At 50.1% G+C, this 20,490-nt stretch overlaps 1 protein-coding gene across 1 annotated transcript in view; it reads right to left on the bottom strand.

The window, feature by feature from the left end:
• Nucleotides 1–13,023: 13,023 nt before the first annotated feature.
• The window catches only part of TNS1 (tensin 1), a 120,509-nt gene continuing 113,042 nt past the window's right edge, over nucleotides 13,024–20,490 (bottom strand). Inside the window, exons 27-31 of the mRNA XM_006891909.1 lie at nucleotides 19,572–19,643; nucleotides 19,153–19,321; nucleotides 18,236–18,304; nucleotides 17,829–17,861; nucleotides 13,024–13,168 (exon numbers count right to left, since the gene is read on the bottom strand). Of these exons, the coding sequence (XP_006891971.1) occupies nucleotides 13,024–13,168; nucleotides 17,829–17,861; nucleotides 18,236–18,304; nucleotides 19,153–19,321; nucleotides 19,572–19,643 (488 nt within the window). The remainder of the gene's footprint in view (nucleotides 13,169–17,828; nucleotides 17,862–18,235; nucleotides 18,305–19,152; nucleotides 19,322–19,571; nucleotides 19,644–20,490) is intronic.

The following is a 20,490-nucleotide window of genomic DNA, read 5'->3' as shown; positions in this document are numbered from 1 at the left end:
GCTCAGACAGGACGAAAACCCACTCAGAGCTCCTGAACGGTGGCTCCTGCCATCACCCACCACCTTTCTGGTTAGTGACCCGGCTCCAGGCAACCTTATCAGCAGGAACTCTGGTCTGGCTCCCATCAACCAGGAGTGGGATTGATGGTAAGAACAGGGATCATGGGGTCTCTGTCTTCACCACTCCTCTACAGCTTTTAATACATAGCCTGCTTCTAAGTGTTCAATTAGTCCCAGCGTCCAGCCCTCAATGAATCGTATCTCTCAGGCCCTCAGAAAGTTGGCTCAGCCAGCTACCCACCATGACCTCTTCTAAGAAGGGCACCTAGTAGCCACAGTTCCTGCGTTGGCCGCTGGAGGGAGTCTTGTCCATGTGACTGCACGGGAAGCCCTCCCTGCAAACTGGAAAAACCAAATCCCTGCCCAGAGGTTGGATTCTGGCCCATTGCAGTCTTCCATCAGATTTCAGAGGCTTCATTGGACCACTTGGTGGATTCAAACCACTGACCTTTCAGTTAGCAGCACAAATAATGCAGAGACATCATCAGAGTTCCTCAGACCTTCCTTGCTGAGGAATAAACAGAGTGAAGATGAAAACCGGAGGTTCTCTGAGTCCTGGCCCTGTCTGTGCATTCCAAAGTCCTCCTATTGCTGTCCACAAGCCATGCCTAGGCCCCTCCTGGTCTCTGAGGTCCCTGAAAAGGGAGGTTCCTCAATCTCCACCCATTGAAGAGTATTGTCAGCACTTCCATGTTCTCTCACTTGTGGTGGGGAGGGGTTGCCTGGGAGACAGAAGGAGAGAGATGAGATGGGACAGGAAACAGGAGAGAAAAGGAGGTGAGCAAATGGAAGGGAGAGGTGGTTCTTGTGAGCCATCAAGTCAGAACCAACTCATAACTCCAGTGGGTTTTCAGAGACAGTTAAAAGTAGCCCATCTCTCTCTCATGGAGCAGCTGGTGAATTTGAACTGCATGGCTTCAAGAAGTAGGGGGTCAATAAGAGGGGACAGAAAAGATTGAAAAAAGGAGGGAGAGAGAAAGGGAGAGGGGGAGAGGGAGAGGGGGAAGAGAGAGAGGGAGGAAACAGAATGAAAACTCTACCCTTCCAACAAGCTACAAAACGCAGCCAGTTGAGAGCTCCAGCTCCTCCCACGGTCGGTGTCCGCAGCTTCTAGGCCTGCCCTGTTTACCTCACCCAGCCCAGCTGCCCACGTGCTGCGCAGGTTTTGGGGTTATTAGAGGCTGGGGAGCGTGAGGAACAGGAGCTGGAGAGGAGGAAGTGCGGTGAGACGGTGTAACCAAATGCCCAGCTGCACAAAGCCAGCACTACCTGGCTGCATTACATCTTGGCCGCGGCTCTCACCTGATTTTCACCTTTCTTATCTCCACTTGGGATAGAGTTCAGCTGTTTTTCACTGTCTGAAGCACCATCATTCAGAGAAGGCATCTCCTTCGCCAGCTGACACCTGCTGACAGGCAGCAGGAAGGAGTGAGCTTGGGTATCTCTCGACTTCTTCTGAAAGGCTGTCCCAAAGCGGCTTCGGGTTTCCAGGACAAACCCCCACATTTTCTGGTCTCTGCCCTCCCCAGTCCACCTTGATGAACGTGCTACCTAAGCCAAAGTGATCATTCTGGAGCAGAGGGTAACGCTCAGAGAAAGTTCATTCAAGTGGGAAGAAGCCAAGGTGTTTGGAAGAACCATGTGTCCCTCGATGTCTCTTCTTCCTGTGTCCTCACCCACTCACCAATTCTACGAGTGTGAGCCTTTTAGGAGCCAGACACTGGACGATGCTCCTTTCTCACCTACCTTGGTCTCACCATCCCCCTTGTCCCCAAAGACAAGGATGGCATCTGGGTGGTTTAATTCAAGGACCTTCTCCAGAGCTCACTCAGCTTGATCTGAAGATGGTAGCCATGTCTTCCCTGTAGAAACTCTGACTTCTCTTACATCCATGGCACCATGTTCCAGGTTCTCCATCTTCCCTCCTGGGTATTCCAGCTTCTCCACATCTCTCTACCACCCATCTGCCTTACACACTGATGTCCCCTGTGCTCCATCCCCAATGCCCCTCTCTCCATAAGGCCCTAAAGGGACAGATCTCAGCCTGCAAACACACGGCCTTTCTGCAACTCCACTTCCCTTGTCCCATAACCTCTCCACTGAACCCCTGAGAAATGAAACATGTCCCATCATTGGAACTTAATCATGCATTGGCTTATCTGGCTACCAACTCCCCCGTCTCTCTGGGTCATCTCCGAGATGTTCACAATCTGGTTCACGTAGCCCTGCAAGTTAGACTGTTTTCTACAGGCTCTGGGTCACACCCTGGAGGCGACGCTGGTCCTCATCCCCTGGACCTAAAATCCATGACCCTGCCTTCTCTTTGTGATCTTGTCACCTCTGTAAAATAATGTTGAGAAGCCCATGGAAACACTCACCCTAGATCCCATATCCTCTATTTTCACATTATTCCAACCTTGGAGAATTTGGATTGTTCCCAGTTGAATCATATAACCACACCTGGACCAGTCAGCCCTCTAACTGAGCGAATGTTAGTGTTGCTAGATACCCTAACACAGTCATGGTCAGGAGCTGTGTGACTAAGGCCGGGTGGTATTGCAGCTATACTGGTGGTGTAAACAGCTAACACACTGGGCTGCATACTAAAAGGCTGGTGGCTTGAAGCCACCTAAAGGTGCCCTGCAAGAAAGACCTGGCAATAAACCCCACCACTCAAAATCACATGGGGCACAATTCTACCTGACATACATGGGCCTACTAGGGGCAGAGTCAATGGTGGCATCTTAGCAACACCTACTGAGTATGGCCCTTTCTGCCAGGGGATAGAACAGCTGAAATGTTGGGCCACTAACTGAAAGGCCAACAGTTCAAACTCACCAGCCTCCCTACAGGCAAACGAGGAGTCAATGTCCTGCTAAGGTTTACAGCCTCAAGAACTCGATGGGTGGTCACTGTGAATGGAATGTGTCTCCAGGAGAGTGACTTTGATTTTTGGTTTTGATATTACAAGTTGTTTTACAAACACAGACGTTCAATTCCTACCACTCCCAAGGTTTGCTGTGACGGTCTCACAGTCTATAGACAAGGCAACGGAAGCATAGCAAGTTCAAGCAATGTGGCCAAGGTCACACACTGGGAGGGGTGGAGACAAACTGAACGGACAGGCGGCAGCACATGCTTTGAATCCCATATTCCCTTCAAATTAACCTAACACAACAGTTCAGAACCTTGTTCCTCTGGGGAGGCTTACCAGGTTCAAGTGCACTGTGCCGTCCCCGGTCTCAGACCTTCGCGTAGACCATTCCCTCTTTGATCCTTCTGTGCTCAGTCCACAACTTCCCATCTTCTGGATGTCAGCTCCAAGTGTTACTTTTTTTTTTAAATTTTTTATGTGTGTGCCATCAAATTGGATCTGACTGGTACAAGAGGCTCCTCCTTCAGCAGAGCATCTGGTGGATTTGAACCATGCACCTCTGGGATTGCAGTACAGTTTCCTGCCACTCGGCCACCAGAGCTCGCCACCAAGTGTTACTTTTAATGGGACTCCTTCTCTGCTCTCCCAGGTAACAGGGACCTGACACATTCTTGCTGGCTTGTCCCTTCCTATCAATGAATTATGTTTGGGGTTTTATTTTCCTTTTTTAAAAAAAATAGTTTTGTTTTATTATTATTCTTCATTTTAATGAAAATTTACAGACTTTGGATTTCCATTCACTCATTGTTGCACTTTTCTCCCTGCCCCTCCCCAAGTTTGCTCTTCTCTTTGAAAAGTAAAAGAAAAATTCCTTCATTGTTAAACAATCCCTCCCCTCAAGTCCACTCCTCTATGCAGCCTTCCTGTGGACTCCTGTCATGACAATAATACCTAATCCTCCAAGCCAGTCGAGAGTGTCCTGACTCCTAGGACCCTCCACTGGGTCCCTGAGACTGTGAGTCACATGGCAGGAGGCTGCCCATCTTTCTTCCAGGACCCACCGGTGGATTTGAACTGCTGGAGATGGGTTAGCTGCACAACACAACTTGGGCGGTGTCGCCAGAACTCCTTTAGCTGGACTTACCACATTGCCATGGTTTCCTTGCTGAGTCTTTGATTGCAGTCCCCATTCCGCCTAGAGGCGCAGTGCTCCAAGCAGAACAGGGAGCTCTGATGACCGAGTGGTAAGAAGCCGCGCTGCAATCCCAAAGGCCCGTGGTTTGAATCCACCAGCTGCTCCACGGGAGAAGGATGAGCAGTCTCCTCCTGTGGGATCATCTGCCCCTGAAAACCCGCTGGAGGGTCAGCTGTGTTTCAGTTCTGACTCAACGGCACGTGACACACACACACGTGCGCTTGCCTCAATCAGTGCTTAATATGGAATCTGTGCACACCTGTCAGGTGCCATCAACTGTGACTCACAGCGACACTGTGAACAGATCCGAGCCGTGTCCTGTCCTGCACTATCGTCACCTCTGACATGCTCAAGCCCACTGGACAATCACTGCGTTAAAGCATCTTACGGAAGGTCTTCCTCCCTTTCTCTGACCCTTCCCTTTTCCCAGCATGCCATCCTTTTCCAAGGACTGGTCTCTGCTGACAAGACGCCCAAAGTATGTGACCTGAGGCTTCACCATCCTCGCCTCAGAACATGCCGGTTGCACTTCCTCCCAGACTGACTTGTCTGTGCACTTGGCAGTCGTGGGCTTCTCAGTCCACCCCTCCAACACCACGATTCACATGGTAGGTGGTCAACAAATATCTGTGGGACTAAGTAATGAATGTACCCCAGGGTATCCCCCAGGGCTCTCCAGTTTTAATACTCCCTCACTGGAGGTTTTCTCATCTCTAGGGAACCCCTGTCCCTGCCCCACGTGGCCCCAGCTCTGGAAATCCCGCCCCAGTCTGTCCTCTAGTGAACAGAGCTCTGCCAGGTAAGATTCCCCATACAGAATATGGAGCGAGGGGAGGACGTGGACTGGGGACACTTTCGTACTCCCTTGTTTCTACGGTTCAGACAGAGCAGTCAAGGAAGAGAGGAGAGGCTGAGAGGAGAGACTAAAACCTGGCCATGCTGTCTCAGTGACCAGAGATGATCTCTCAACCCCATAAACACTGGAGCCACCAAGGCGGCGCTGCCACCACACGCTGTGGTCTGGAGTCAGGAGCCGATGAGATCGATGTCTTCTGCAGAGGTTTTCTGCTGCAGCTGCTTCTCATTGCCAAGTCTCCCTGGGGCCCAGAGGGTGATGCAGAAGAGGCAGAAGCACGAGGCATGAGAGCCAAACACTGGCTTCGGGAAGGCGTCGGTAGCTGGCCGTCAGCAGGGCGTTGCCCTGGGTGGTGCCTGGTCTCAATGCTCAACACTCGAGCCCTCTGGAGGAGGTATCAGCCCATTGCACAGATGAAGCTTCCGGAACCAAGAGAGGAAAGCTGTTCTGATGTTCCAGCCAAGCCAGAACCCAACACTAAAGGGGCTGCTCTCTGAGGGGCTGCCCACAGCAGGGCCCAGGACTATGACCAGGAGGAGTATTAGGCACTTCTCGCTTCCCCACCTCCAGCAACTGGAGCTCCCACCTCCCAACGCCTCCCTTCCCCTTAATGAGCATTCCCCCCCATCTCTGACATCTTGGTGCCCTCACTTCTTCCATGCGGAGCCCAAAGAATGCCCACTCCCTCGTTCACGAGAGGCTGTCAGGGGGCTGCAAGCACCCCTTCATCCAGGAGACTATTCTCTCTCAGTTTTCCCAGCAACTTCTTAGAGTCTCTACTCACTGACCCATTACTACCACATCCCCTCAACTCTCAGAGAGCCGATCTGCAGAGCAGCCCCAATCCCTCTCACTCCCGATGGGAGCACCCCACCATCACTAATGGAGTCAGGGGCTGACTCCATGTGGGGGAACCCTGCCCCACTGCAGGCCCTCAGATCATGGGAACGCCTCATCCACCTCCTTGACATCAGAATGTTTGCTCAGCAGCTAGGAATGAAGACACCCGCAGACAGACCCAGCGTGGCAGCCAGGGCCCAGTGCACATCTCCACTTCCGGTCTTGCACATGTTAAGTTTTTAGAACCACCCCTCACTGCACCACGCTCTGAAGGGCTCAGAAGCTGCCAAGCACAAATAGTCCTTCTCACCAACTCTTGAAGAAATTTTGAACACGATTAGACAATGCCAGACGCTAGTGGGATTGGAAAATGGTGCAGCTGCTGCAGAAAGTTTGAAGGTTCCTCACAAAGTCAAGCATAGAATGACTGTAGGATGCAGTGACTCCACTCCTCGTTGTAGATCTCGAAGACCTGAAAGCAGAAACGAAAACAGGCACATACACGCACACTAACATTCATCACATCCCTCTTCATAGTCAGCCAAATGGGTGGAGACAACCCAAGGTCCCTCAAGAGAAAAATTAGCAACAGGCGGTGTGATATTTAGCTATGAAAAGGAATAATGTCATAATTCTCTGGTGGCATAGTGGGAAGAAGCTGCGCTGTAATTCGGAAGACACGTGGTTCAAATCCACCAGCCACTCCACGGGAGAAAGATGGGCGGGACATCTCCTTCCGTGCAATTAACTATCTCTGAAGACCCGCTGAAAAGTCAGCTGTGGGTCAGTTCCGACTCGATGGTACTCAACAATCATCACGGAGATGAACCATGACTTCATTCTTCCAAGTGAAATTAGCTAGTGCAAAAAGGCACATATTGTACAATACACTTACCTCCGGGTAAAGAACAGGCAAATGTACACAGACCCAAGGGGATTAGAGGCAGCCAGGAGATTGGATGGCGAACCCGAGAATGGTTACTGCTTACTGGTTATTAAACACGTCTGAGATAATGGGTAGGTTGGGGGAATAGTAGTGATGGTTGTGAAATGAACTTAGTTGAGTGTGATTAGTGGCTACGTTGTTGATGAAAAAATGGGTAAAATGGCATATTACATGTATTTTACCACAATTTTTTTTAAAGGGCAGGATTGTATTTCAATACCCATGAGGAGAGATTTCAGAGCCACCAGAACTGAGGTGAACCAGCCTGTTTGACATTTTCCAGGTCCTTCCTTTCCATTTGAGTCTTCAGGCCCTCATGGGGCCTGCTGGCTGGAAACACTGTGGAAAGGTCTTCCTCACAGAACTCCACCTATGGAGTCAGGGGGTTGCAAACAGGGCCCTGCCTGGACACAGGAAGACAGACATTGGACTCGTGAAGTCTCTTCTGAGCCTGGAATTTGTTAGAATAACAGAGACCCTGGTGACAACAGAGAGGACAACACTGTCCCACTCCAAGAAGAGTTGTAGGAAAGAGACTGGTAGCAAAGACTTGAATAAACCCAGACAACCCTTAGGCTAGACCAGGGTGTGAAACAAGGTTGGGAGAAAGGCTTATGGCACCTCACTCAATGTATATGAATGAAACATAATGTAAAAGAATTATTCTATAAAAACCAATTAAAAAAAACACTTTAAAAAAATCAAGACCAAACCAAACCATTAAGATTGTAAAAAAAAAAAAATTGTAAAAAGGTCCTAAGAACAGCAACCCCATGCAACACCCACTGTGCTGGGAGGTGGAAGATCCAGTCAAGGTGGGATCCACTGATTCCCACCTCCCTCTCAGCCACGTGCATTCTAACTCCACCTTCAGGATGGTCACACAGGGCCCTGCCGGGACACAGGGAGATGGACATTAAGACTCTTTGAGGTCTCTGCCAAGCCTGGGAATCCATTAAAATATCACGTAGGCTGGTTCCAACTGAGATGAAAGCATTAAAAAAAAATCCACAAAGCAGAGACCTGTGATTTGAGACTTTTCAATCTCCCAGAGAACCTGGTATGGTGCCTTCAGAGATGACACACTTCAATTTCCTGAAATCCAATTAATTCACCCCAGGACTGGGCCCAGTAAAGAAGGGATATATGTGTGAAAAGCCCCTGTAAGTTTTGCCTGACAGCTTGCTTCCTCTGATACTCAACACCCCTTCAGGACCGGCCACTGTCCCCTTCTGTGTGCCCCTAGTTTCAGAAGCTAGTTCAAGTCCTCTGGCTCCAGGAAAGACATGGGGCCCAGGTCTGGCCAGAGGGTGCACAGTTAATTAAATGCAGGCTCTAAGCTGAGTCCTTTCAGAACCAGTGAGTGTTTGTCCCAAGCTTCTTGCTACAAACCTTGGGAGAGGTGAGCTCTTCCATCGGGGTTGCCAAGCCAGCAGGATAAAAGCTGGAACCCGCAATGGCTCTATCTGCCACCACTTGGGTAAATCTTTCCTGAGAAGTACACCAAGTAAGAACCCAGGGAAGAAGTGAGGCAACTTTGAGGCTACTCTTTGAGGCCTTGGGTCCAGCTGTGCCCAGATTTCTCTGCCACTTCGATCAGTACATTTCTTCTCTCAACCAATCTGAGCTGGCTTTTTCTTCCAGCTGAAGAAGTCTAGATGAGTAAGATGTCCAGATGACCAGAATGGATACCTGGATACTGACACTGCTGGAAGGGCTGAGATGACAGAGGCATTTATTCCTGCAGCCCACACAGAATCCAGTGCCTGGGAGAGGCCCCTTTGTGCTGTGAAGACCTAGCAGACCCCTCTTCAAACAACACAGTTCAATGACAGCAGAGGATTTTTTTTTTAACTTTATCATTTATAAAGCCATACAATGGATCGCAAAGAAACAGAACAGCTGTACAGGGCGTGGGGCCAGCGTCAGTGTACAATACATTCATATCCAGGGTAAGTAGCATACATCAGGATTTATACACAGTGGTTATAGGCATGATGATACAAAATATAAAGTATATTTCCATCTATATAAATACACAGCCAGGGATGAGGACGAGGTTGGGTTATTCCATTTTTTTCTTGGAAAGGGTCTAGGATGGTAGAGGGAAGTAGTAAGGGATTTCTTAACTTTTTCTTTTTTATAATGACATGTCAGATAGGAGGAGAAGAAATGGGGAAACACAACAGATAGCACAGACATGCTTTCTCTCTTCACACACACACACACACACACACACACACACTCTCAGGAGAGTTTCAAACTGTTTAACACTGATTCAAAAACAACTTCGGGACATCCCTCCACAATAACCTGGCCTCTGGGAAGAGCTCTGAAAATGAACCAAGGTCCTCCAAAACATTGCAGAGTTACAACACAGGAGTCAAGAAGGGTTAGCGCTGCCCCTGCCCAGCCCCACACGGCCTGAAGCTCACCATCCCCATGACGAGATGCCACCAATCCACAGCCCGACATACCTCGCCTCCTCATTCTTTTTGCTGCTGGGTGAGTTTGAACCTGACAGCCCTTTGCTCACCTCTAACCTCACCTCCAAGTTCCTTAAAGAGATAAGCAGATTTTGCACACACACAGCCACACTTGCGCACACACGCTCACACCCACATCCTACGTAACCCTGACTCAGGGCACTCACATCTCATGACCTGGGTAAGGGGATTCCAGGGACGCTTTCCAGGACTCCAAGCCTCGCTAAGTAGATAGTGACAGGCAACCCCTGGATGGGTCATGGGTCCTTCCAATCTCCCAGGAGGGTTCTAAAGCTGGGGAAAACCCAGAGGGGGTGAAGCCCCCAAAGCAGGGCAGGTGGACCGAAGTCTGGAATGAAGGCCAATGATACTCACACTCAGAGCCTTCAGCAGCTCTGGGACAACCCAAAAGCCTGCCCAACCTCTGCTCAGGACCCTCAGACCAGGGCGGAGTCCACGCCTGAGTGCCTACTCTCAGAACAAGCTCACTTCTGCAGTCGGCTGTTCCCTTCTCCTGACTCACAGCTCCAGCCCCACTGTCCCTGCCCTCGCCTATCCCAGCCAGTAGGGGACACTCCCAGGGCCTCCTCCAATACAGTGGAAAAGCGCGTATGGCAGGGGTTGCCTACAAACTTTCCAGAGCTGCTGGGGGAAGGGCTCAGGGAAGGGTGTGGGATCCAAAGGCCTTTCCAAAATCCAAGCTATTAAACGTCTATCCCTCCAACAGCAGGGAGCTAGGTCACAGGCTTAAGAATAGGGGGGCTAGTCACCCTGGAGGGTGATAAAAATACTCATTTCCTCCACCTTTCCCCTCAGAGGTCACCTCACCACCGTCTCCATGGCGAACCCTCCCTTCTTGTTCCTTCTGGGAGCAGCCACACGGGAATCTCGAACTTCTGCCCCACTGAACTAGAGATGTCGCTTCTGTACCTTCTTCTCACCATACACCATTCAGCCTGACTGAAGCAAGGGCCCCGGCCTGCCTCAGAGGCCTGGTCAAGCCACGTGGATACAAGTGGTGGGGAAAGGCCTGGGCCTGGACCCATCAAGGTATGCGGTGCAGGCTTCCACAACCAGCTCTTTCCTATCCACTTCTCCCAGGCCTTTTCCTGCCCCAGCCCGTTCTCAAGCCCAGACAGCACTCTCTCGGCTGACACAGAGATTCAACAATCAACAACAGCAAACTGAGAGAGAGAGAAGAAGGGAAAGGATACACGTTTACAAAATAACAACAATAATTAGGAAAAGTGCTTTTTCTGAATGGAAATCTTTGGCAAGAATATATGCGTGCTGTGTGTGTGGTGTTGGTGTGCACGTGGGTACAGGCCCACCTGGGCGACAGTCTCCAACCAGGGTCTGACGGGGTGGGGGGGGGGGGTTGCTACCCGGAGACTGAGGGACCCTTCTCAGGAAAGGCCACGTGAATGCTGAGGCAGCATCAACCTTCAGGAGCTGGAAGCCTAGGAAACAAGCTCCTTGTAGGGGAAGGTTGGCGGGTCAGACCTGGCTCGGGCCTGGGTGGAGCGGGCTGGCATGCCGGGGAGGTGGGATGCTGGTGGGTGGTGGTGTGTGGTGAAGAAAGTGTGAAGGCTGACCCCAGGCTGAGTTCTGAGCTGGCCTGACTAGCCAAGGGCCTGGCGCTCCATCCAGATCAGGTGGCCGTTTTGCCCCTGGGGCTGCTGGGTGCATATTATAATTTGTACAAAGAAAAGGGATGGGGCAATGTCTCCCTCTGTATCGGATGAGATCTGGGGTTACCTAGGAAAAGGGGAGAATCCAGAGATCGGGTATAACTGTCTCAGAAGGAAGAGAACTCTGGAGAAGCCTCGGTCACCAAGCCCAGGGGTTCACTCTTTAGGAAGTCCCTGTTCCTCCACCTTCTGCAGACACTCTCCCTTCCAACTCCTGGAAATGAACGTCCATGCAGATACAGCTTCTTGGAGGAGAAATAATAAAGAGATACACATATCACCCACGTCCACCACTCACACCTCGAGTCCTTCGCACGCTCATAAGCTCCCCCTAGGCCTCTGATGATGGGGGCAGCGCCCAAACTGAAGAGCCACTTGCTGGGCTTTGGGCTTCCTGGGAAATAAAGAGGGAGCCCCCTCCTCTGCTGGGCCTTGAGCAGGGCCCATGAAGGCCAAGGATAGAGGGGAAGGCCCTGGATGCTCCATGGATAAAGCCTCCTACCTCTTGGGCTTTAGTTATTCATGTAAAAAAGACAAGGATTGGTTTATGCCTGGGAGGCAATAAAGCAATATGGAAAAACAATAAATACTTCTTGTTGATGTGTCTATCCTTTTTTTTAACCTTTTCTTAAATTTTATTAGCTTACAGATTCTGTCAGTATGTCTCAAGTATATATTATATATATATTTATATATCAGTACAATGCCTCCCTCTAGGGGACCCCCACAAGCTTAGGGAACACTCCAAACTAGAGACCTGGTGGACCTTACATTTCGGCTTAAACCCTGGGGTGGTTTTCAGAGATTTCTCCCCTGCCTTCTGCTCCTCACACAGCTTGATGCTGTTGGGGGAACCAAGGCAGGAGGAGAAACAAAGAGGTTTGACATTGAAGGTAGGACATGTGGTCCAAGGGAGCTAACGCAGAGCTCAGCTGTCACGCGGGCCCTGCCAGAGGATGCAGCAAGGCCCAGCCTCGAACCATGGAGCACAGGGACTCCCAGCTCTCTCCTCAGCCTCACAGGGTGGGGCTCCTGGATGCACATTTTCCAGGATGAGGCCAAGAGAGGGCACCTGCAGGGAAAAGTAGGAAGGCTCCATTCCCAACACCCCAAAAAAGGCATCATGCAGGTGGCAAGTCTCAGATAAGGCTGGTTCTAGGGTGAGAAACCCAAAATCAGAACTGGGGGGTAGGCGGACTAAGGCAGAGTCCAGAGCTGGTGGGAGCAAAGTGCCCATCTTCCCGCTGAGCAGGAGTGGCCATCAGGGTCTTTGGAGAGAAGCAGGGAGGGCTACCCCAGGCGTGTTAAGAGCCTGCCACCTACCATCTGGTGGCAGTTCCTGCTATGTCCCCTCCCTGCTATCATATCATTGACCTTAATGTCCTCCATAGAGGATGCAGGTGTGTGTGCAAACCCTAGGGACTCAGGTGTGGAGCTGTGTATACCTGGGGCTGACAGGGACAAACAGAAACCCCTGAGGGAGCACACAGGTGGGGATGTGTAGAGACCCACTTGCACAAGCGCATCAGAAGCAGGGCCAGGAGGTTGTAGGGTGCCTCAGGTCTGAAATACTTCAAACAGGAGAAAGTCACCGGCTTGCTTGAAGTCCCCTGCTGGCTCTGTTTGGTGAGGCAATCTACTTGCCAGGTAGCCAGAAAAAGATTTCTGTGACTCGCTTTCTCTCTGCAAAGCAGTCAGGTTATGGAGATGCATGTTTTCCACTTCTCTCCACACCAGGGGTCTCAAAGGCCACTTGTCGGCCTCTTCCAAGGAGCTCCATTCTTTCAGGGGCATGGAGGCAGAATTAGGGAGACCTAAGTGCTTAGGAGGCTTCAGGGGGGTTTGCGCTTTGTGTTGACCTAGTGGGATCCAAGTTACTCTCCTCCATCTCTCTCTCTCTCTCTCCTCTCCCACCCCTCTCCAAGACACTTCCTCTCCCCACGGTGCACTTTCTTCTCTCCACCAAAATTGGCCCAAAGTCCTCCTTCTGGATTCAAGGGTGGTCAGGATTCCTGGGTCCCCTCCCCTGTGGCCCCCTCCCCTGCTGCCCCGGCCCTGGGCAAGGCGCAGGGACTCATCTCTTCTGGCCAGCGCTCTGCATGACCTTGGAGACGAAGTTGACAATGGCGGAGGCCGGCTGGTTGGGGTCGAGCTCAGCGAAGAGGTGGCAGGCGTTATCCGTGGTGCTGCCCTGCTTCCGAGCCACAAAGCCGAAGAGCCTGCAGCGGGTGGGAGAGGGGACAGCGTGAGAGACGAGGAAGGACAAGCGGACAAACGCCACTCCAGACTAACCTCTGTCCTTGTCCCCTCGTGTCTCCCCGGGACTCACAGGCTGGAGGAGGAGCACAAGAGAGAATCTCTGTTCCACAAGAAGAAAAGTGCTGGAGGCAGTGGCCCATTTTGTCCAGGATGGGCTGAAACGCTCCTTTGATAGGGACAGGAAGGGGGAGCCAGGGGCAAACACAGACTGGGTGGGGGCATTCCTAGCCAAGCTTCCCTTGGTCCATCCCAGCCCCACCCTACCAGACTGTTTAAATGCACAGCACCCAAGAGATGAATAAAGCGTTGTCTGCCTACCACAGGGCTTGCCCCCCCACAGGCACTACAAGGTCAGGGGACAAAGGACAGGCAGGTTGTCCTCTTCTCAGCCTGTTATGTTCCCTCTGTACTTCACAGGCTCTGAAGCCAGGAGAGGGCAGTGGACCCCCACACCTGTTCTTTCCCCATCCCAAGCCTGGAGTGACCTAACATTCTCTCTTTGCAAAACAAAGTTAAAAATATGAGAGCAGAGAACAGAATGTGAGCTCAGGTCCCCTCCCAGCCGGCATGTTGCTAATTCGAGCAAGATGGGGAAACCAGGACAGCTGGAGACGCTGATGGAAACCCCTCTCCCGAGCCCTGCACCACAGGGGCTAAAATTAGCAAAGGCGGGCCCAGCTCACGACACATGTGCCTGTGAACACACACATGCACACACAGGTCCGCTCACACATATCCTAACACACACATACTCAGTCCTGTACAGACACATGCTCTCATACAACCTCATACACATTCTTTCACACTTACATACACATTACACACCACACTCAATTATACTATTTTCATATATTCATACACAACACATACATAATCTAATCAAACACACACACTCAAATACACCCTCACAACGAGGTCTGGTGGCCTAGGGGCAAGAAGCTGCACTGCAATCCCAGAGGTAAGCAGTTTGAATCCACCAGGTGCTCTGCTGGAGAAGAGGGGACAATCTCCTCCTGTACCAATCAGATCTGATTTGACAGTACACACACAAAAATAATAAACATAAAAAATACACCCTCACTCCTGCATAAATACATAAACCCCTAAACCACATCCACACGTTCAGTCTCCTGCATTTATACACATTCACATACAATCTCTCAAACACACACTCACGGCCTCTTAAGCACATTCATATACACATGCACTGTGCTGTTTCTCCCCACAGCTCTGCTCCCCTCAAGTGTGCTTCTGGAACTAGAAAGAATAATGCCAAAGACCTGGGAATAAGGGCTCCCAGGAGTGGGCAAGCCTGGGGTCCTTCAAGCCATGTTCAGCTGCTGTGAGGAGGTGAAGGAAATCAGAGTGGGAGAGTGGCCCCAGCTCCTGGCCTGTCATCTTTGTTGTCAACTTAAGCAGAGACCAGTCTTGAGCCTAGTTCACTCAGGTCAACTCCTGCCGACTGCCTGGGTGAGTGTGTGAGGCAAGAAGCCCCACTCTCAACAATCCGACAATCAACAAAGCAAATAGCAGAGGCTCACACAATCCTGAGAGGGAGGGTTCCTTATATTCCCACCCAAGGGGCCTCACTTGTCTCTTCATTCAGGCCTGAGTCCCTCTCACTGGCCTCCTCAGCCTCTCCATGCCACCTCCGGAAGGTCTCTTCTGGATGAAACTCAGCCCCAGAGGCCAGCGTGAGGTCGCCTTTGCAACAAGTGGGCATCAGGATCTATCAACGTTTTCAGCTGAGCCACTATGTGTATGACCTTAGCAAGGAAAAAAGTCCTTCCTGATGCTCCTCCAGGGGGACCCCTCCCCATCCTTCTCCTGCCTGTGTTTACTCCCATCTTCACTTTGAGGGACACAGTCCTGCCACAGTCCTGTCTGCAGGGTCTGTCTCCGCCCTCACATCCATTTCTACTCACCCAATTTGTACCTGTCTTTTCAGACTCCTTTGAAAACTGTCCCTTCCTTCCCATTGCCTTCCCCATTCTCTCTCTGCCAGGACACACTCCTTTGTTCACACTCGCATGTGAGGCCTGGACCTAGCTAAAGTCACACAACAAAGGTCTCAATTCTTTTTTTAAAGTGAAACTTTTCTTTCTCTATACAAAGCCAGGCAGTTCAAATTTACCAGTTTGCCTTATGGGGGAAAAGACGGGCAAATCTCCGCCCATGCAATTTACTGCCTCTGAAAACCCACTAGTGGTCCAGCTATGAGTTGGTTCCAACTTCACAGCATATAACAACAACAAACCATTCTTAATATGAAGTCTGAGTATAAAAGTAACTTTTTATTACTCTAAAGGTATCCAATCAAAATTTACTTCTTAGAAAAGGAAGGGAAATGGGGCTGTTTTGCTGGGTCTGAGTGAGGTGTGAATGAGACAGTCTCAGATCAATATTACTAACTAGGTTCTTCTCATACTTGGTTTTGTGATGTTCTGAAAACTCTGATTCACACAGAAATGACTGTGAACATGAACGGGATTTGAGTTTCATTTTCTTCTCAACAGTTCTGCAATCTGAGGGCTCTCTTTAGGCAAAGAGAGAAAGTGAGAAAAGTTTTAAGAAAGATTCGAGAAAGCAACAAGCTCTCTCTCATAGCAAAAGTGAAATAAAAAATCGAATCTCCTGATTGGCTAATATGTGGTACTGGGAGTATTTTGATGTGCTATTTATTCTGCTTTCAAAATTGTTTATACACACATGCTGTTAGGTGTCACTGAGTCAACTGTGACTCACAGTGACCTTGTGTACATAGGTACATAGACCAAACCCTTGTCCAATCCTGTGCCACCTTCACAATATGAGTGGTGAGTGTATATGTGTGTGTGTGTGTGTGTGTGTGTGTGTATATATATATATATATACACACACACACACACATACATACGTATGTATAGCTCCCTGGTTGACCCAAAAGAACTCAGTTCAAATCCACCAACTGCTCTGTGGGAGAAAGATGGGCAACCTCCTCTCACTGTCTCTAAAAATCCCACTGGTGGGTCAGCTCTGAGTTGGTTCTACCCTGATGGCACATAACAACAAAGATACTGTGTTGACTGACAGGCAGACTCTTCGCCAGAATTTGTACACAGATTCCCCTCACTCTCTCACTGCCGTCAAATCAGAACTGATGTGTAGATTGGGTTTCCCAGGGTATAAATTGCACAGGAAGAGAAGATTCGCTTTTCTCCCTCAGAGCTGCTGGTGAATTCAAACCACTGGAGAGGCTCAGCCTTTGGACCAGGAAGCAGCTCCCTATGGATGAAGCCACCAGAGCTTCCTGTATATCTATCTGTAAAGTGAAATTCAAACCACATGATGGTAAAGCCCCTAAACCCCTCTGTAGAATTTGAAGGTTCCTTGGAACATAGTTTCAAAACCACTACAGCATCTTCATGCTGTTCAGACATTCACTGGGGGCCGGTGCTAGGCCTGCTGAGGCCGGAGCTGATGCCCTAGCATTACCTGAGTCCTCCAGAGCTCAATTCTCCAAAGGCCCTTAGGACAGGTGAAGTGTATGACGGCACTGTCCAAAAAGTCCTAAGACCATCCCCAGAATTCAGACTTTGTGGGAACTCTCCTTCAATGAGAAGACTCGGTCTTACCAAGAGGTCCACAGAAGCCTCCCAAAAGAGCAAGATCAAGACGTCAAGATTCAGAGGGAGAGTTTAAACAGCTTCCACCTCACAGCTGTCACACACACACACACACCCCAAAACTCTCAGTCTTTGGGTTTTTTTTTAATTTTCTTTTTATTATTTGTTTGTGTGTGTACTGTCAAATCAGATTTGACTGGTACAGGAGGAGATGGTTCCTCCTTCTCCAGCAAAGCATCTAGTGGATTTGAACCACACACCTCTGGGATTGCAGTGCAGCTTCTTGCCACTAGGCCACCAGAGCTCGCTGACTCTCAACTTTTTGTCTCCACCTTCAGACCCCTGCTGCCTCTGATCCTGGAAGAGGGAGGCGTGCAAGATCCCAGCCAGGCCTTTGGCCCTGAGGCAGAAAGAGACTAAAGACCTGCCTGACAGGCTCACTTTTCTTCAAAACTCCACTATCTTGCTGCTTTTTCTGTAACTTCTTGTTCTGGGCTGTAAACATACCCCCCTACAACCCTTCTTTAAAAAAAATATTAAATTTATTTTAATGAAAGTTTACAGAGACTTTGGATTTCCATTCATTCATTCATTGTTACACTTTCCTCCCTGCCTGTCCTTCTCTTAGAAAACTAAAAAAAAAATTCTTTCATTGTTATTCAATCCCTCACTCCAAGTCTACACCACCATGCTACCTTCGTTCTGAACTCCTGTCATAACAATAATATCTAATCATATATCCCTTTTAAGTTGTTCTCTCTCTCAACTGTTTTAATGCAGTAGACATTATTTATCCCATCTTTCTCAGTCTCCCCCCCAAAAAAAAACTAGGTCAGTCCAACTCAAAGTGGATCAGGGACCTAGGACTAAAACCAAGGACTATAAACGTCTTTAAAGAAAATCTTGGAAGAACCCTATAAGTCCTAATCCACAACATAAACAACCCTTCTTCACAGAGCATAGAGAAAGACCAATTAGGAGGAGAGGGAGGGGGAGGGGGAGGAGTTAGACTTACTTCGCAGGGGCACCTCCCTCCGTTTTCATCCACCTGTGGAGGAAAAGATGGCACAGGGCATAAGTCATGATCCTTCTCCCCGAAGCCCAGACACATCGCACCCAAGCCATCTGCAGGAAGCCAGAAGAGACCCACATGGGGCATCCGGGAGGGAAGACACCATAGCCGCCCTACAGAGCTGTCCCTCCTGTGGAGAGCAGCAGACATGGACATGGAAGAGGGGACAAGAATGGCATCTTAGTCCCCGAGAGGATGTCTAGAACATTTTTTTCCACAAACGTGGAGGCCAAGATGTCCAGCACCATCCCCCCGACTCCCACAGACCAGGGGGAAACGCCACGTTGAATCAAACACTTATGCCAGTGTTATGGAGCTGGGTGCAAAGGGTGGTGTCCCCACTGACTTACTTTCTTTCCTGTGGATCCAGCGCACAGAAGGTGACAGTGTTGAGGGGATAGTGTCGTCTGAAGAAGAGCCTGTGGCACAGACATCAAATAGACAATGAGTGTCTAAGTGGACATTTCCCCCATGCGCCACCTAGATGTCCGGCTACCTTCCCACCATCTGCAGTGAGCATGGGCTCATACAGTCTCTGCTTGGCTTCTAAGATGCTCCACAACCACCTTGTCAGTACGAGCAAGGTGGACCTGAGCTGTTCAGATTGGGGCTGTAAGCAATGCACAGGCACAGACAAAGCTCTCCAGAATCCTAGGGACTGGCAAGGGAAGAGCTGGGTGACGCTGTGAGGGGAGGATGCAGAGCCTGTGGCCCACAGATCACCAAAGAACAGGAAGGTGGGAGGGGAGCCCTTAGAAGAAAGGAACTTCTATCAATTGAATTTACAGTCAATACAAGAGTATTTGTTGAAGGGTAAAAGGAAAGGTAGACAGTTCTATAAGTCGATAGAGAAATGAGAGAAGTGGGTAGATGAGGATTGATGGATGGACGGATCAGATGGTGAGTTCTGGAAGGATGGATGATTGATGGATGGGTGGATTTGATGGATGGATGGAAGGATGGATGGTTAGATGGATCAACTGGTGAGTGCTGGATGGATGGATGGATCAACTGGTGAGTGCTGGAAAAATGGATGGATGGATGGATGGATGGATGGATGGATATCTGAATGATTCATTCAAATGAATGTGGAAGAATGAAAGAGTGAGCAGCTGGAAGTGGATAGGAGATGGATGAACAGTGGAGGAACAGTAGAGAACTGGAGAAGATAAATTAATAGCTAATTGGGAAGGTGAGTGGACGGGCAGATGGAAGGGGGGATGGCAGGAAACCAAGCCCAGCACAGAAGCAGGTAGACCATTCTTACTTTCTCTGGTTGTCAGTCAGAGTGATTCCCTGGGCGGAGACCTTGAAGTGAACAATAGTGGCGGCTGGTGTGGGATCAGCAGCCAGCGTCTCAGAAGTAGCTTTGGAGATGGCCTGAGGCCCAGTGAGTGACTCCATGTCCACAGAGTTGACGAACAGCACATTGCAGGCTGGGGGAAAAAACACACCACCCACGTTGTCATGGGCCTGGAGTGGGCAGGGTCAATGTCGCAGCTCCCCTTTTCAGGAAGAGGACAGAAGTGGATTTCAGGCCAGCCTTGACCCAAGGCTTCACACACAGAAAAGGGGTCTGCTCGAAGGAATCTGGGAGTCGGAAACGTCCAGCCTGCAACTGCAGGTGGAACACGGGAGGAAGCAGGGAAGCCTTGGGCCGGGGTTCAGCCCCTGGTGGCCACTCACCTGCCCCTTGCTTCAGCAGGTCTGTGGTGGAGTTGGCAGAACCAGAGCTATCTTTCGATTCATCTGTGGGGTCTGAGACAAGAATTCAGTTAGTAACAAAGCCCCTACAGCTGGAAGGCAGCATGCACTGGGCTGGGCCCAAGGTGAGCAATGCAAGAAACCTGAGGCAGCTCTGTGGATACTTTCTGCAACAGATACTTGCTTTTAACAAAGAACCTGCTCACTGGCACGGCGCACGCTCAGTATGAACATCCAATGATAACTCCGAATATAAGCACACTGGTTAAGGACTCTGGAGCCCAACAGAACTGGCCTCACTGTATTTGCACAGATGTTTCATGTGCCATCAAGTTAGAACTGATTCAGGGCTGACCCAGCATATTTTCAGAGGCAATAAATTGCACAGGAGGAGATTGCCCATCCTTCTCCAACCTTTGCTGGGCGTCTATATATAGAATGGAGATGATGCTAATAGTCCTCCCAGTTCCTAGTTCTTAGACCTCACACTCGGGGTCTAGGAACCTTAAGAGGGGGTGGAGTACAGGGAGCTGTGTGATAGGAGAGCTTGTGGAAGCCACACACAACCTCCACGTTGGAACCTCTCTCTGAGAGATGCTAAAATCTCCTCCAGCCCCAGCACCTCAATGAATCTGGGCCCTGTGTGTGGGGATGCCTTTTGCTCCTACTCTTTCTCACCCTCTCCTCAGACAGTCACACAGCCTAGAAACTCCAGGGACAGCCTGGCCCTGGCCCTCTTTTTACTTATCACGTAGAGCCCAGCCTGCGGTCACCCTGAGCCATTCCTCGCGTGCACTCTTTGCCCTTTATAACCTTCCACACCCTAAATCTGCCTTCTACGGCCCCTTCCTTCTACCCCACCCATCATCCTCCAGGTATGGTCCTCCCTCAACTCTCTTCC

The sequence above is a fragment of the Elephantulus edwardii genome, unplaced genomic scaffold (genome assembly GCF_000299155.1).
Source record: "Elephantulus edwardii isolate Elephantulus edwardi_28Jun2011 unplaced genomic scaffold, EleEdw1.0 scaffold00106, whole genome shotgun sequence".
NCBI lineage: Eukaryota > Metazoa > Chordata > Mammalia > Macroscelidea > Macroscelididae > Elephantulus > Elephantulus edwardii.
This window is presented reverse-complemented; position numbering and strand designations above follow the sequence as displayed.